This window comes from Podarcis raffonei, chromosome 14, assembly GCF_027172205.1.
Source record: "Podarcis raffonei isolate rPodRaf1 chromosome 14, rPodRaf1.pri, whole genome shotgun sequence".
Taxonomy (NCBI): domain Eukaryota; kingdom Metazoa; phylum Chordata; class Lepidosauria; order Squamata; family Lacertidae; genus Podarcis; species Podarcis raffonei.
The window spans coordinates 39,434,993-39,451,993 of NC_070615.1; the positions used below are offsets into that span (position 1 = coordinate 39,434,993).

Here is a 17,001-nt window from a genome sequence, read left to right on the forward strand (position 1 = left end):
GGGGCCTTACATACACATTCAATAATTGCCATTTTTTTCCTTCTACTAACATTTTTATTCAACTTTTAGCTCTCTAGATAATACATTTATTATCCATCTACATTACGTATCAACGCAATCAAAAGTAAAGCAGCAACATTAACCAAAAAAAGGCTCGTACATGGAAGTTATTTCCCCTCCCTCCAAGTCTTTTCTCTACCTTCCCACCCTACATGGCTCCCTCCTAAATCATATTACAACATTGCTTTCCCTTCATGTAAAACACTGCCCTCCTACCCAAACTAGGTAAAGTTGGTTTAGTTATCCTGTCTAAAACAAACACACAAAATCAAGGGGGGGGGGTAGGACTTATGGGAAAGTGTGGTGTTTTTGAAAGAAACCGGTTCCTGTCACTTATGCTATCACTAAATCATTCCAAAATAGTTTTATATTTCACCATCTTGTTGCTAGTGCCCATAACTGCTAGATACAGGAACTGCCATCACAGACTTCTCACTTTTCTCAGGACGTGTGCTGCTTCTAATGTCCAAAATGAAGGTATAATGTCAAATATGGTATTCATGAATGGGAAAATACTTACTACAATGATAACTAAGTTGGCATACCGAAATATTTCAACCCAAGAAGCAGTAACAGGTAATGTTGCTCCTTTCACCTGCTGAAGAAAGCCTGCTTCAGGGATTTCTCTTTTCACTAGCCTTAGTAAGAGGCTTTGTTTCTTCTCCTAAGGCAGAGATCTTATGAGGTTGCTCTAATGAGTCCAAAAATGGTTTTTCATTCGTTTGGAAAAACAGAATGCCCTAAGATTCACATATCACAAGAGATCCAACATAGGAATGTTTAAGTGTTGAACGCCACCCTAGTGTCCTTATGCAGATAAGTTATCTGCACCATGTTACATACTAGTATGGCAGTAAAAAATGAGCCACATCCCACCCCTAGCATTCAAAAATGTTAGATGTGCGTGAAGAGAGAAAGACTGCTTTTTATTGTTGTGAGCCAATTAGTAAGAGAGTGATGATAAAAATAATATTTGTGTTAGTTCTACTTAGAAGACTTTCTATCCCTTGCTGCCAATACTGCCAACACAGTTATGGCCTTTCGGGCTTCACTATAGGCAATATATCACAAGAGCAACTTAAAAACTTTGTCCTTTTGAGACACATTTACAAAAAATGTGTACTGAATTACAGTGTTTAACAGAAAACTGAAAGGTTGGGAACTTAGAATGAAAAGCAGCTACCATCTATAAGGCAGTAATGTAAGCAGATCTCATTTTGTCAAAAAAGATAATAATGAAACAAAAAAAGTTTCAAGATTTCTCAAGTCTATATTTTCAAACATAAGATAACACTGTTCATCAATTTACAATTAAGACAGAAATTTGCCTGTTAAACGGAAATTTAAGATGCCTATCATTTTAACAGGTTACAAACTTTTACTTAAGAAATGTGTAGTAAAAACAAAATAGCATTAAGAAAACACAAATAACTCCAGAGACTTGTTGGCAAGACAGACGCATCACGTATTTTCAACATGATTTTATATAAGACCATATTTTTAAAAAACTACAGACATGTTTCACAACACCAAAACTAGAGCTATTTAAATAATAGAAGCAATGAAGTTGACTGTCTGTGCATCCTGACTTAAGTTTTTCATTCAGTTTCAGTGCAATTAAGTTGCATTGCAGAGCTACAACTACAACTGGGATTCAGAGTTTAGGAGCTTTGTTTATTCAAATCACCTGTCACCTACAACATTGTACGTTTAGCAATTTAATCTAGAGGGCATTTTGAAGTAAATCTAGACAGTCCAGAGGGTCCTTAAAATACTCAAGAGGAATGGAAAATGTTACCCAGTTCACCACCACGTTGTTATTGATCAGTCTTATTACAGTATTGAAGTTGCTAGTCACACTTACTGTAAGAATAACTGTCCACGTTAGAAGACTATTAATGTGTGACTGAGGGACCATACAGTTCCTGTTTAAACAGCACAAGAAGGGCCCTTATTAAAATCAAAAAGCGATGACTGAAATAAGCACTTCTATACTATTAAACACACAATAATTCATTGAATTGTTCCCAGAACACAATTATACTATAGAGTGAATTAGCAAGCAATGTTTCATTCGTTTTTCTTCTCCTTTTGCTTCAGGAGTTTGTTGACCTCCCTTTTTGCCATTCCAGCATATTTTGAAATTATTCCGTGCTTGTTTAACCCAGGAAACAACAAGAAGCAGCTCACTAGGGGAGTAAAGAAGAAGTTATCACCAACTATGTTCATTTGCAAATTCATCCCCCATACCGACTCATCTAATTTATGTTGCAATCGCTTCATTACAGGCACCCCAACTACAAATATCTCCCCCATTCTCTATTGTGGAAAAACACAGCAATATATTATTCTGCACCACTTACCAATAAGGTAGGTGAGGAAGAGGTTATGAACTTGCTGTCCTATCCAAGCAATCACAGCTAAGGAACAGAGCATTGTCATGAAGTACTAGAAGAGAAATAAGAATGGTAGTAGTCCTTAAAAGTAAGTTATGAAGGCATGATAGTTACCTCTCCAAGTACTTTCCCTGCTGCTATTAAAAGCAGCATTATTGATTTAGCATGGATTCTGAATGAGTGAACAAACAAACACACTTAGCAGTATATCTCATTCACTTCAGTAGAAATTTATTTCAAGCAAGTAGGTTTTAGGAGCTTAGCTTAGATTGTTATTGGCTTGCTGGATGCATTAGGACGATGTTATAAATTGCAGACAGGAATATATTCGCATACCACTACAATAACTGTCCTAGAGACTATGAAGCAAAAAACAACCACAAAGTGCCTGAAACAAAAGTGGGGGAGGGAGAGAGAGTCAAATACTCAAATCAAGATACCATAAAAAGCTCTGATCAGATGGTGTGTGCACTTACTAAAGCATTTTAGGTAAGAAAAAGGGATTTTCATTTAAAAAATAAATATACATGCCAGTCACCAAAAGCATTTGTTTTTGTATATGTAAGGCAGAATGGATTTATAAAGCAACATCCAATTTGCAATAAGGATGAAACATTTTCAGAGAAGCACATATATTACCATTTTAGGCTTTTCCTCCTTAAATGTGAAAAGACGTTTCCACCAACCAACAATTCCGCGCCGTGTTTTTACCAGGTTGCTACAAATTTCATGGAACCGCTGCTGTTGTTCAGTAGTCCTTTAAAGAAATTATTTTGAACAAAACTCTTGATATTATGGTCTCGCCTCCACTTTAGAAACTGCACATGAGCAACCATTATCATCTCGACCTCCCGCCACCCAGTTCAAAATTTGATGCCATTTTAATGTCCCGTTCATATATGTACAATATATATTTCTTAGATTCTCTACTATAACTATTCACTGTTAGGGTGATCAACAAATCCAAGAATGAGAAGATCATATATATTTTAATGGACTAAAACTTGCATTAATTTGCAGTTGACATGTGTTCTGAATGACCAGATATTATGAAGAATTTACCATTAACTGCAAATCTGTGTCCTATTCAGCAAATCACCATTTCCAGCAAAGAGGTTCTTCAGCTGTCTCAAAACTTTCAGTTAGATGGCAACATCTTTATATATATTTACACCCCAAGAATCCATGACAGCCAGTTGTTTAAAGGCTACAGCTCTGTTTTTAGTCTACTATCAATGTGCATGGTGCTGTAGAGAGTAACATAAGGGGGACGGGAACAGGAGGAAAAGATAGGTTCCTGCCTCAATGACCTTGCAGTCTAAACATAATTATACAAGCAAAGGTATCAAACAGAAAAAAGAGACAACTGAGCCTTTAATATACAGAGATATTGTTGTTCTAGGTCAGGCATAGGCAAACGGTCCTCCAGATGTTTTGGGACTACAACTCTCATCATCCCTAGCAAAAAGGACCAGTGGTCAGGGATGATGGGAACTGTAGTCCCAAAACATCTGGAGGGCCGAGTTTGCCTATGCCTGCTCTAGGTAGTAGAACAACACTAGGTATGTCAGAACACTAGGTAGAACGATTTTTGTTCAGGACTGATGCACATAGTTAACACTGAATATATGTTGGTTCAATTCTATGCTTGCTAAATGTTATATTTAAGGGACTGTCAAACAACATACCATTTACTGGAGCCAAAAATTCTAGGAGCAAGAGCAGGTACAAGGTAGTCAGCCAAACAAAGCAGCATAACAAAGCAAGAAACACCTGAAAGAACAGATGGGTCCAAGTAGTAGATCATCCTGTTGGGGCAAGAAAAATGTTGTTATCTAGCGGCAAAACATTTAACAATGTGATTAAAGGAGGTGTGGAGAAGAAGTAGCCTCCAAATTTTATTTTGAAGTACCCAACTCCCATCAGCCCCAGCCAACATAGCCAGTGGTTGAGAAATAATGCTTCAGTTTAGTTTCTGCAATGGCATAATCACCAATGGGAGAGTAGGTTGGAAGGAGAGAGAAAATGAAGTTTGGAAGGAATAAAAAGTTGTTACTCTTCCCTATCTTTTCCAATTAATAGGCCCTTCTATGAAATAAAATGACTAGGAATGCCCTCAAGTTTGAACATATATTTGGTTTTTTTATAGCAGCATTGTTTTTCCAGCTGCATAAAACTTCCCATGTACTTTTTACAGCAGAGCAGTACTGAGAACTTCAGAAAAGTAACTACTAGCTTAACTGTCTTTAGCATTATTATTTTTTGTAACATTCTCTCCAATAACTTACAGAAAGATGAAGGAAACTACAGCAATCATAGCAGGTGGAAACCATGGTTTTTCCCAACGAAGGATTTTGTCTGTCACCAGAATCACTTCACCCCATCCTTGCAACTGCTCTTCTAAGCTAGCTGTCTCTGCAGCCTGTGAATAAAAGCATTTTAACATATGTAATTGCCCCAGGCAGAAAAATGCTTCATTGGACATGTAGGCTATCTTATCTTTATCCTTACTTTGCTTTACAGAATATAACTCAAGTTTTTTATGTCTGCATCCTCTTAACTGGTTCTTTTAATTTGAAGCCATATGTCTATCATGCAACAAAATATCTGGTTACTCCCAACTAGGAGAACAGTGCCATATTCATAGGATATATTTCTACATACTGAAACTTCAATCCAGAGTTCCCATGAGCAGAACAGGATGCTCTGGCTAGAGCAAAAGGGTTGTGGATGCAATTTACACCAATTCTTCCTTCCTCCTTTAGCCAATGAAAAGCTGCTCTAGAGGTTTGGGGATTCATTAAGGTCAGAGGGGAAAGGGGAAATTGGCAGAAATTGTCTTTCCCACATTCCTCAAGCGGGAACCTCTTCTAGAACCACAATGACAACTCTAGATCTGGTAGTTAAGATTTTTCATAACAAAGAGCTATTCTACCTGCCATTTATTGTTATGGCACCATTTTGTAAAAACTGTGCTCCAGGACCTTATTTTGAGACTTGTTCTGATTCCAGCTTTGATATTAGGATAAAATTTATCTGGCTTATGGAGAACCCAAATCTTATGATCATGAACTTGGGCAGCATGAGAAAGTAACTAAATATGAACAAAATATTTGAAATTAAACTGTTTTTACATTATTTATTATCCTAACAGTGTTAAATGCTATGCAAGGTTCTGTGTGCAAAACTGGATTCACCAATATTTTAATTCACTCTGAATAACTGTTACTTTCGACATCCTACATAGCTGTGTTTTGTACTGATTGCTGTCTCAGCCCAGGACCATAAACTGAAGACTTGTGAATAGTACGTAGGTGAAACTTTCATAATGAACTATGAAGGGGGGAGGGGGAGAGACCTGCCACGGAGGTCTACACACTGTATAAAACTCCTGCTAGTCTAGCATGTTTAATGCTTCCTTATTTTGAATTCTAATTTCTGTTCTTCAGTTTCTGTCCATTTCCTAACACAGCCTTCTAGATCAGCAAAATATAGGGGGTTCTAGCCAATAAATTTTGTTTCTAAACATTTCTCTCTTCCCCTGACGCTTAGATCTGTCAATATTTCATCACACACACACATACCCTTAACTTGTGTCTTTGAAATGATTCAGTCACAAGACAAACTAAACTGTTGTTCTGCCTGGGTTAAAATCTCTCCTTGCCCATCAAGTTCACTCAGTTATATTGGCCCATTTATGCGCACACAGCCTCAGTGGCTGCACAGGGCCGTTATAAAACAGGGGGAAACTCATGTGCACTGTCTTCAACTCAAAAAGTAGGGTATACCAAGCATATGACATAGTGAGAACTGTAGCAGATAACACTGTGGATACAAGTGATCTGCATTTCAAACTCAAAGAAAAGGCACACACAGTATCTGCACTCCTCTGTTCATCAACCATAATGCTCAATGCTGTGCATCTGACTTTCAACCACCTATCCCTGAAGCGCTGCAGCTCCTTTGACAGCCTAAACAAAGCACCCTGCTTATTTCTGCTCTTATTAGCATAAGCAGGCTGGCCAGGTGTGTCTCTAATACTACAAAGGAAGATGACATAGCAGAGTCCTACTGGAGAAACAGGAAAATGAAACCTGATCTTTTTCAAGATGGCTTGCCTAGAATATTTTTTTATGTATTATTTGGTGGGAAGAAAAGCCTGCATCCCTACCCATTTGTAAGAAGGCTATTTTGCCTTTCAGCTCTGCAATTCTGATCCCATGTTCCTACAAAACACTACTACTGCCTCGGCCAGCTTCTAAAACCTTGTACATCAGCAAAATATAATGGGTTCTCTCCTGATTTTGGATCCTTCCACAGCTTTCAAAAGGCAAAATTTGAGGTGAAATATTTACCTTGGAATAAACCCAATTTACTCAGGCCTTCATTCTGAGTAAACATGACTAGACCGTGGGGTGTTATTTAAGTTCCAGAAGGACAGTTTCATACAGCCAACACACAAACAACCTTGGGGCACCTTTAAGGCTTATGGTGGCAGAAGCTTCACAGGCTAAAACCCCATTAATCAAACGCACAAAATGTTATTATCCATCCATATGTGTGTGTATATATAAACACACACACACATATCTATTTACACACAGGTGAGTGTTAATACAAATATACACATACTGATAGGTAACAACGTGTGTGTGAAAGAAGACATTCATACGCACACCATCAAACAACCACTTCGTGCATCCGACGAAGCAGCCTTCAGTCCACAAAAGCTTCTGCCATCAAAAATCTGCGGGTCTTAGAATCGCAGAATTGTGGCGTCGGAAGGGGTCCGAGGGTCATCCAGCCCAACCCCCTGCATTGCAGTAAGCTAAGTCTTGAAAAGCGCCATAAGATTATTTGGTGTGCCTGTTATACTTTCGAAGTTTCCTCACTTCGCCCCTTGAAGCCCCCTCTACTCTATGAAGCAGTTCGCAGCCTCCACCCCTCAAAGAAAGAGTTGCACAAATGGCACAAACCTCCCACTCCCCCCACTTTAAAATAACGCCGAATAGGAATGGCGGGGCTGGGAGAGGGGGTGAAGAGGCCGCTATGGCAGCCTCGCAAGACGTGCATGGAGACAGAAGAGCCAGCCCCTCCCTCTTCCTGCGTAAAAACAAGCGCCCCTCCGCAAATGCTCCTCGCAGGATACAGCCCAAGGAAGCACCCCCGCTTCCTTCCTTCTCACTTCTTGAGGGAAGTGAGGGCCTCAACTCGCCCCCCGCCCACCCAATGTGCTTCGCCTCAGCGCTCACCCACCAGCTGGTTGGTGCTCCTATTGTCGCCCTCCGCCATTTTGTGTGGCCCAGACAGCTGCTTTCTTCTCTCCCACCCCTCGCAAACCGTCACGGCTTAAGCCCCGCCTCCTCCGCCTAGCCTTCCAGGCCACGCCCCCTTCCGAAGCAACACCTCCTTTCTGCTTCCCCGTCGGCCTCGCGAGCAAGAACCCTTCGCCGCCTCTCCCACCTTATGAGCTCGGCGGCCCCGCCCATCCCGCCTCCCCGACGCTTTCCATTGGATAAAGACCATCTCACTCCCCTAACCAGCGCCCTCTCATTTGCCCCTCTGCCCGTTCGCCTTTGAATTTGGACCAATCAGCTCCCTCCTCCTGCTCGTCATGACTTCGGGCGCGTGAGGGGGAGAAACGTCGCGTTGTTCCCTTGACGTCCCGCAGCAGAAACCGTTTAACGGGTTTTTGGAGGGGGATTCCGGAGTGGGGTGGGGGTGGGGAAGGACTGCTTAGCGCCTTTCCAAGTAGAAGCAAACTGGCCCCTTATGGGGGGGGGGTTGTGGGAGTTGTTCCCACAGGTTTTCCCAGCTGGATAAATGAGTCTTTGCCATGAGTGTCTATTTTATGCATTACTTATTACATTTCTTATTTTTCCTCAAAGGAGCTCAAGGTGGCCTATGTGGGTTCTCCCTCTCCCTATTTACAACAACCCTGTGAGGTAGGCTAGGCGAAGAACCAGGGACTGGCCTGAGGTCACCCAGTGAGTTCCACAGCTGAGCAAGTCCGAGCAGAGCCAGGGCCTGAGGTGTTGGTGCTGAGCAGGCCCTCTGGAAGTACCTGTATGAGTCAAACTAAAGGAAGTACCTTTATGAATCAAAATATGAATCAAACGAGGCTTGCAGTTTGGAAGTGACAGGAGAGTGAGTGAGAAGGGATGTGGAAAGGGCTGGTAGTCTTTACCTCTCGAGGCAAGAGAGAAGGAAGTGCTGGAGAGAGATCCAGGTGACAGCTGGGAGGGAAGGGTCCCACAAATGGTGTGGCAACCATCCAGTGCTTGCAATTGTGGTGAGCCTCTAGAATGCCTTTCAAAGAATATTCTCTTTCTCTCACACACATATTTTATATACTACCATTTGTTTCTGTGTTGGTTATTAGTTTGATCCTAAACCTATGCTTTCCCCATTTCTGTAACCTACTATATGTTGGTAAACTGAATTGCTATACTTAAAAAAAGAAAAGGAAAAAAAGACCAGGAATAATATAGTACATTCAACTTGTTTGATTCAAAAGCCCTACATTTTCTGGATAAAAGGGGCAAGACTGAACAACAGCAGGAGACAGACTGCAAAGTCTGGGTGGATTTGTCTGGGAGTCCAACTAATGCAAAAACCTGCATCCTAACAAAGGTGATTTTAAACTCATTTCTCCCCCAACAGCTTCCAACACTCCTCTGAATAACTCACTGAAGTTTCAAATATAGTGAAGGCTGAAGATGAAAAGGGGCAGGTTCTGATGTTCCCATTTGGAGGGGGGGGGGAGCAGCAGAGAGGAGCAAATCTTGTGTGGTTAGGAATTCCTAAGTCCAATGAATCAATGTGAACTATCACAATAATGTCCAATTAGATTCTGCAGGATGTTGCAGTTCTTAATTCTCCGTGCATCCCCTTGAAGAGCTCATGCTCGAAATGCATCAAAGTATATATAAAAAATGTTTCATTACACACAGAACCAACCTACTAAAATATATTCCCTGCCTGATTCAGTCAAAGCAAACCATGGGAAGCCCCTGCTTTGGTATGCACTTCATTTTTTCCACTCTGTGCTGTCAGTGATTTGCTGCCGATAACATGGTGCCCTCCAGATGTTGCACAATGGTTGCTTAAATGTGCAACAATAACTTTTGCTTTAGACACATTTGTGTGGATTATATGCATGACAGGCAACTAGCTGCAGCTTTCAAATCTATTCCTTGTGCTGATTCCCCTCTGTGAAAGAGGTGGTAACCTTTCCCACAATTGCAGAGGTTACACATGCTTGGTACCATGATCACTGCACACTGCAAGTTAGAGATCTAGAACTTTGAATGTTACTGCAGTAAAGAAAAGAATGCCACACAGGGAATGAAGAATACAAATAGATTTTTGAGCTTTATTACATTATGCAGTAAAGACCCCCGTCTCCATACACATTTCTGGATAGTGTGGTATAATAATACATGAATCACAAGCGCAGCAGCCTGCCCTGACCCCTGGTTCCCAAAGAAAAGAAAAACATGTTACCATCTTATCCCAATCGTATTTGGATACAGACTGCTCGTTAAGGATGTTTCGTACAAGGAAAATAAAGGTACACTCACCAAATGCTTGGATTTTGCCTTAACTGAATTTTACTGAAAAGCAAACCTCTCACTCTTGCAATGCTAAGAGCGAAGTTCCAGAGTACTGAGTTTGAATGCATTTACTTACAAGCATTAGTAAATAGGCAGTGCACATGACATGTCTAGGGCAGGTAATTAAAAGGTGAGATAGCTAGCGCCTATGTGGAAGACTGATACCAGTATCAAGTCACTTCTGTATCAGATATTCTGAGGAAGTCAAAACAATTTTTCCACATTATAAAAATGCTGGAATAATTAGCTTCTTCTTGTGCTGGACCTTAATATATATTTGATAGCAACTCTTCAAAACAAAGGCCAAAGCTCAAACTCCGATAAATAGGCTGCATCAATTTAAAAAATTAACTGTTGGAAAGGTTTTTAAAATCCTTAAGAGACTAAAGAGGAAGTGATGGGAACTTTTGATTTGTCCTCATTTAACGGCTTTCAAAGCAAATTAAATAAGTTCACATAGCCCCACATGTTCAATTTGGAAGTTCAGATTCAAGTGGTGCCTATCAAAACATGACACCGATTAGTGATAACTGAGTTAAGAAGCAGCCTGTTCTTTCCTAAAGCAAAGTTAAAACAAGCTCCTAAGGTAATGATTTTAGTGAGCAGGCAAGTAAAACACTGAGGACATATGGAAACAGACTGATTTAAAGTGCCGTTTTAATAGCAACTTTTGTCACACCCATAGTTCAAAAGTGCAAGGTAGGTTTAGGAAAACTTGCTGAGAAATCCACAACTGAACACCACCTATTGGAAGTCATATGGAAATGTAACTTCACACAAATCTTTATACAATTTCGCTTGAACAAAAAAAGAGATAGTCCACTTTAGCTTTGTATTTATGTCTATCTTTAAATTCCCAGATTGAACTGAAACACTATACATTTACAAGTGTAAATCAAAATTTGAAATGAATCAAACAGCATAAAACTACCTCCACTAGAACTTGACTTTATTGATTTTCTGTCATCAACAATGTAAAAGAGTCTACTTAGATATTCTAATCATTTTTAAGGTAAAGATTACATTGGAGTACCTACGTTTACAAAAGAAACTACAGCAAAATCACAGTAGAATGTGTTTTGGAGGAAAAGGTTTGAACTACAAAAAGGAGTGTACACTGCAAGCAGAGGGAGGTGCACATGAAAACCAAATGCCTGTTAGATTCATTACTTTGAAATGCACAGTGAATTTGGGGAAACTGTACATGATAGAATCACAAAAAATCACTTTAAAAGAACCAAAACTCCAACCATTTGCGTTTGATCAGCCAACACAAAAGATTTGCTTAAATGTTCAGCGTTCCCTGTGCTTTTGGAAAATTTGGTTTGCAAAAAACGAAGAAATGATTAATTTGACTGAACAGTGAAATTACAAGGATTGAAATAAAAACATATTAGAAATACATCTAAAGAACAAGAATAAACCAGAAGTGGGAAAGAACTTAAAAAAAAGACACAAAGGCTCTCTCTTCTCAAAGAGGTTCTTCCAACACAGCTGACATGCAGCTCTTTGCATTTTCAGTCCATTTCTGAAGTTCATTCTCATGTAGCATTTATTTATTCATTTTTTGCACAAACTGGTCAACTCAACCAGCACTGTTGCCAAGCAACAAGAGCGACTCAAGAAACTCAATCTCTCAAATCTTCCTTTGCTGCGATTTCTTCACGGCCCCCTTTTTTCGGTTTCGGTTTCTCCTGGATTGTTCACAGGGTCAGGTGGAACTGGGTTCCAAATCACTCTGCGGTATGTAGCATCCCCAATTTCCTTTCTGCAGCTATGTTTCCCCCCGACACGATTGCAGTTCTTCTGTAGCAGAAAGACAGCCGTGTTGTTCAGGCGGTGAGCTTTCACCCTTGACCCTGGGGGTTCCAGGCCATTGTGTTTAGCGTATCCCTGAGTGCAGCTACTCTGCAGGACTCACTTCCCAGTGCACCGAGATTGCCTAGGTTTCCTCACATTAAGCCCCAGAAAGGCATCACCACCGACTGTGGTGCTGCTATGGATGCCTGAGGCCGAGTTGATTCTGCTGGATGTCTGACCTCGCTGAACCAGACTGACCTGCTATCTTCCTGTTCATACCCAGGCTGTCCAACCTTCATACAGCTGAGCCAAGTTATCTAGATTAGTTGCTTCCTTAATCACATAGTCAACCTAAGAAATTGCAATGTAAAATAAGTTAGGGCTTTGGATTTTGTACATTCAGAGAACTTCAAGACCACCTTTATTAGCATGTTCAGCAGCAAGTTTGTCCACCATTACTTATCAACAGTTTACGTTCGAGTTTTAGGAAGACCATGGTTTACTCCTTTAACATTTATAGTCCATGTACACAGCAGACACTACTAAAAACTGTAAGTGGCCAGGTTCAGACCTAGGACACAACCATGTGATGTTTACATGAATGAGCTGGCAAGAGCCTCAGGACCTAGGATAGCTCAGTGGGTAGAGCATATGACCCTTAATCTCAGGGTTGTGAGCTCAAGCCCCACCTTGGGCAAAATATTCCTGCATTGCAGGGGGGGTTGGACTAGATGACCCTTGGGGTCCCTTCCAACTGTACGATTCTATTATTGTGCATGTGCAAAGGAATAAGATTTAAGGCTGCCATTATTGTGCCTGAACTCGGCAAGTGGTAGTTTGTTAAAACTATAGGTTTTTGTTTAACAAGCCAGAATATCCAACCTGGATCCCAGCTTGATATCCTGCCTTGTTAGACTGATTTGAACAAAACACACATACCTCATTTGGATACAACCAGCTATGGTTAAAATATGTAACAACCAACCATTTTTACATGTCTAAAACAAGCCAGCAAGTTTCCATAGGTTATGAAAAATTCCCATTATTTGTGCAAGCCAAAAGACAGTTTAGCAATGAAATGTTTAATGTACTGCCAGCCATGACATGACTTGCATATGGTTGTCTTCAAATGGCATGGACTAAGCAGAAAGGAAGCAAGAGGGCACACTAGTCTGCCAAGTAATTTAAGGTATGTAGGAGTGAAGTTTCAAGGAAAAATGATGCTTATACGAATAAACTTTTCCCACTGAACATCCAGCAACATATTAGAGCACATTTAAAAATATTCTCATTCTCTCTCACACACACCCACACACTCCATAAACTTAAATGTTAAAATCATCTGAAGGGAAGGGAACAAGTTTTGCTCCTCAAATTACCTGTTCAGCAACGGACATTCTCCTGTTGGGATCCAAGTCCCGGCCCTCTAACTTGGCTTTGACACGTTTCCACACACTTACTGCATATGAATTCCGCTCTTGCACAGCTTCAAAAACAAAAACAAAAACACCAAGTCCATGCAAATCTTAATGTGTTGCTCATTACAAAGCCTATTTTTCTACATAAATTTAATATTGCTATTTACCTTTTCCTGTTTTGGGGTCCCTGATGGCTTTTTTAGGACTAGAAACAACACTCTTTCCAGTGCCTGTAATTACCCCCGGTGGAGTATCTGCTGATGGTGCAAGGGTTTTCTGAATTAACTTTCTTGTATTCTGCGACATGACCTCTGGCTGAGTTTTCTGCCCCGTATTGCTGCGGACCGCTGTCAACAAATGAAAATAAAATATTGAAAATGCTATAAAAAGGAACCAAGTAAATTTTATTCATAATCAAAAAGAAGAATGTTTTGTTTTACAACAAAACCAAACATGCCCACAAAACATATAATGCACTGGCAAAAGACACTGATTTCAGGCCTCCTGCCCACACAGTGATTGTGTGCACAGGCAAAGTTAAGCCAAAGATTGGCTTAATAAGATTTGCATGACCTATGTGTGGGTCCATGGAGCTCCTTTATGCACTAAACCTGCAACTTATGCACATTTAACTTGTGCATATTCACCCTTACATGCAGAGCAAAAAAATTAAAAGGGGACAGGGTTCCGGGGGAAATTATTTTGGCAATACTGCCCACCACTGAGCCCAATGGGTTTTGACTATATGTGATTTTGGCTTTAGGTGAGTTCCCTGGAACGTAGCTCCCACATGAGTTGCAAGCTTACTGTAGTAGTTTACCTGCTCCCTTTACATGAATGGCAGAACAAGTCAGAATTCAGCACCAAAAGCTATGATTTATGGCTTCAAAATGAAGTCAATATATGATGCCATGGTTTGATTTCATTTCAAACAACTGTAGACCACTTTTCCATTGTGTGGTCAAAATGTTGTTGCCAACACAAAAAATAAAACACAATTAAAATGATCTTAGATTCAACAACAACAACAGTATAGTACAAAACAAAACTGCAATCCACAGCAGGGTTAACCAAGTCCACCATAAGCTTGGATTAACAAGTTGTTGTAAGCAGGTGACAGAAGCTGAAAAACATGGTCATCTGTGCTTCTAGGATAGTGAAGGGGAACCATCGGCCTGCAAGCCAAATTAGGCCCACCAAGCCTCAGAGGCTGGCCCACCAGGCTATTTTGGCCTAACCACACCCATCCTTCCTGAGCCTGATGTCACATGACCATGCAAAACTGTGGCCAGGCTAAGGGAAGGGACAAAGCGCAACGGCCGAATAGATACAAAAAGGTTAAAGGTTCCATCCCTAGTATCTCCAGTTAGTGATAGGAAAGACCCCATATCCAGAAGTCCTGGAGAGCCATGGCCAGCCACTGATTGGGGGCAAAATGGAACTGCACAGGGCCCTGAATCTCAGCTACCTCGAGGATGAGCAGAAGTCACCCAATGCTACTCTCTGGACACTGCCTGCAGGTATGAGCAGAACCACTGTATCACCATGGCCCCAATCCACCAAACAATTCCAAGAGGATACAATAATTGATGGTATCAAAAGCCAGCGATTAAAAAGAACCAACAAGGTTGGACCTGCCCTGTCTCTCTTCCATCAACCAAAGCAGTCTAATGCTGAAGCCTGACTAAAATGGATCAAGATAATTCAAATAGGGTTTTTTTAAATAAAAAAAGCCTTTCAACAGGTAAAGCAAGCTGCATGAAGAATTCAGTTTTTACGTTTCCATTCCTTGCTGAAATGAGAGTATGTATGTCACTCATATGTACTGTAGTTCTTAACAACCTAAGCTGCAGTGGAACCTACATCGCCACATCTTTCTTGAGATTTGAACCCTAACAAGGTTGGGATACCAGGTGTCCCCCTTTATGCAAGATGTGTCATTTCAGAGATGCTCAGCAAACCAAAATGTTTATGGAGAGCCATCTCTTTCTTGACAAGTATCCATATGGTACCTGAATATGGATGGAAGTCCTGTAAACAGAGTTTTAGAATTTGCTACAGCATCTTTGCATTGGGTATCAATTTGTTTTTTATCTTTATTTTAATGCTAATTTATATACCTTACCAATAAAATTCACTTGTTGGTTAGATGCCTTAAGCTAGTAAAATTCTATAAGAGCCTTATATGGAAAACATATTAATAGTATAAATATTACTTCTGCTCATGGGTGGGTAGTTCCTAGTAGACTTGGAAGGTCTTCAACTAGCAAGTAGGAGGCAGTCATTAAGTCATTTCCCCAAGGATTCCCTATCTCAGAATAATGAATGCTAACGGAAATGAGTAGTACTCTTTGGTAAGCAGAGTTTAGTCAGGTTCTCTGGTAAGTCTGCATGAAGACAGGTGGTTTAACTCCTTGACATTTGTCTTTTTGAAGATAATGAAGAAATTTAGCAAGTAGACTGCTCTACTACATCTAGAAGGAGAACGATGACAACATCTACATTCAAGCTCAGTGACAGAGAAATTAGATTCAATGTATTCCATCTTTTACCTGCAGCAAATGTTGGTTGACATGTAGCAACAGATGTTGGACTTGAGCATTCATTTGGCGTATCCGTGATTAAGGGAGATGCAAAACTCACTAGATTATTGTAGACACTAGGAAAAATAAGGAAAATGATCAATATTAATCTTGACACATGACCTATCTGGAAATCAAAAAACAGAAAGCCTGTGTAAGAATGTTAGATAATTCAAAAGTATTTTGGCACAGTTTGAGAAAGTTTAGATGTTCAGACTCTGTAGATGATGCATTACAATATTACGGGATCCTGTCAGTTTTTGTGAGGCTAAAAAAAAAAATTAGTAGGTTTTCAAGAATAAGAAAATACATAAGCTGAGGAAGTTATGTGTTGAATAAAGTATGCTGATACAACTGTATCACACTATTATACTTTCCTCAGCCAGCAAACAAGCATACACAGAACCACATAACAAATAAACAAACTGACTGAAACGTAACTAAATCCCTCCCTCCTAACAATAGACCCTTTGATTCCAAGTGTCATAAGATGTCATTTCTGTGCTTCTAATAACTATAATCTATCCATTATATCAGGCATAGGCAAACTCGGCCCTCCAAATGTTTTGGGACTACAACTCCCACCATCCCTGACCACTGGTCCTGTTAGCTAGGGATGATTGGAATTGTAGAGCCAAAACATCTGGAGGGCTGAGTTTACCTATGCCTGCATTATATTCTTTCTTTTTAGCCAAATGTGCAAATTTACAAGAATTCAGAGAATGTCTGCTTACCTTTGACTCTGGGTTCTCAGTTCTTTCAGGGTGGGAGTAATTTCTTGCAGCATTTCAGTATGTTCTTGACTGCGAACCTGACCCATGGCCTGAACTAATGTAAACAGAACTGTCTGAATATTGTCTTGCCATAACTTATATTCACCCAAGAACTGTCTAACACTATTCTCATAGGGAACATCTTCACCATCTGCCAGCGCTGCTTCTTCATCCTGTAATAAAGTAACATTTATTATGACTTCACTATTGGAAACAGAAGCTTGGAAAAATGATAGTTTTTATCCACTATTTATCCGCCTCCCCATAGATAGATAAACTTTATTTGCAATAGCCAACGGCCGTAGCAAGCAATATATACAATTAAAAAACAACAACAATGGATAAAAAGGACCATC

The 17,001-nt window shown here is 40.2% G+C and overlaps 2 protein-coding genes across 2 annotated transcripts in view; both read right to left on the reverse strand.

The window, feature by feature from the left end:
• Nucleotides 1-1,310: 1,310 nt before the first annotated feature.
• Nucleotides 1,311-7,829, reverse strand: ARL6IP1 (ADP ribosylation factor like GTPase 6 interacting protein 1). Its single transcript, XM_053364766.1, has 6 exons — nucleotides 7,713-7,829; nucleotides 4,745-4,878; nucleotides 4,145-4,264; nucleotides 3,096-3,213; nucleotides 2,424-2,508; nucleotides 1,311-2,249 (listed from the first exon to the last, which is right to left on the reverse strand). The coding sequence occupies exons 1-6, from the start codon at nucleotides 7,746-7,748 to the stop codon at nucleotides 2,131-2,133; spliced, it is 612 nt and encodes a 203-aa protein (XP_053220741.1). The 5' UTR covers nucleotides 7,749-7,829; the 3' UTR covers nucleotides 1,311-2,130.
• Nucleotides 7,830-9,804: 1,975 nt separating this feature from the next.
• The window catches only part of SMG1 (SMG1 nonsense mediated mRNA decay associated PI3K related kinase), a 72,560-nt gene continuing 65,363 nt past the window's right edge, over nucleotides 9,805-17,001 (reverse strand). Inside the window, exons 58-62 of the mRNA XM_053366100.1 lie at nucleotides 16,607-16,818; nucleotides 15,843-15,949; nucleotides 13,458-13,637; nucleotides 13,252-13,358; nucleotides 9,805-12,223 (exon numbers count right to left, since the gene is read on the reverse strand). Of these exons, the coding sequence (XP_053222075.1) occupies nucleotides 12,146-12,223; nucleotides 13,252-13,358; nucleotides 13,458-13,637; nucleotides 15,843-15,949; nucleotides 16,607-16,818 (684 nt within the window). The 3' untranslated portion in view covers nucleotides 9,805-12,145. The remainder of the gene's footprint in view (nucleotides 12,224-13,251; nucleotides 13,359-13,457; nucleotides 13,638-15,842; nucleotides 15,950-16,606; nucleotides 16,819-17,001) is intronic.

Excerpts from the sequence above, each read along its gene's own strand:
- ARL6IP1 (XM_053364766.1), bottom strand. The coding sequence starts at position 7,748 with ATGGCGGAGGGCGACAATAGGAGCACCAACCAGCTG. Across the intron at positions 2,509-3,095 it reads AGGAGGAAAAGCCTAAAATG|TACTTCATGACAATGCTCTG; the intron begins GTAATATATGTG and ends TTTCTCTTCTAG. Across the intron at positions 2,250-2,423 it reads CTTCCTCACCTACCTTATTG|TGAGCTGCTTCTTGTTGTTT; the intron begins GTAAGTGGTGCA and ends TTACTCCCCTAG.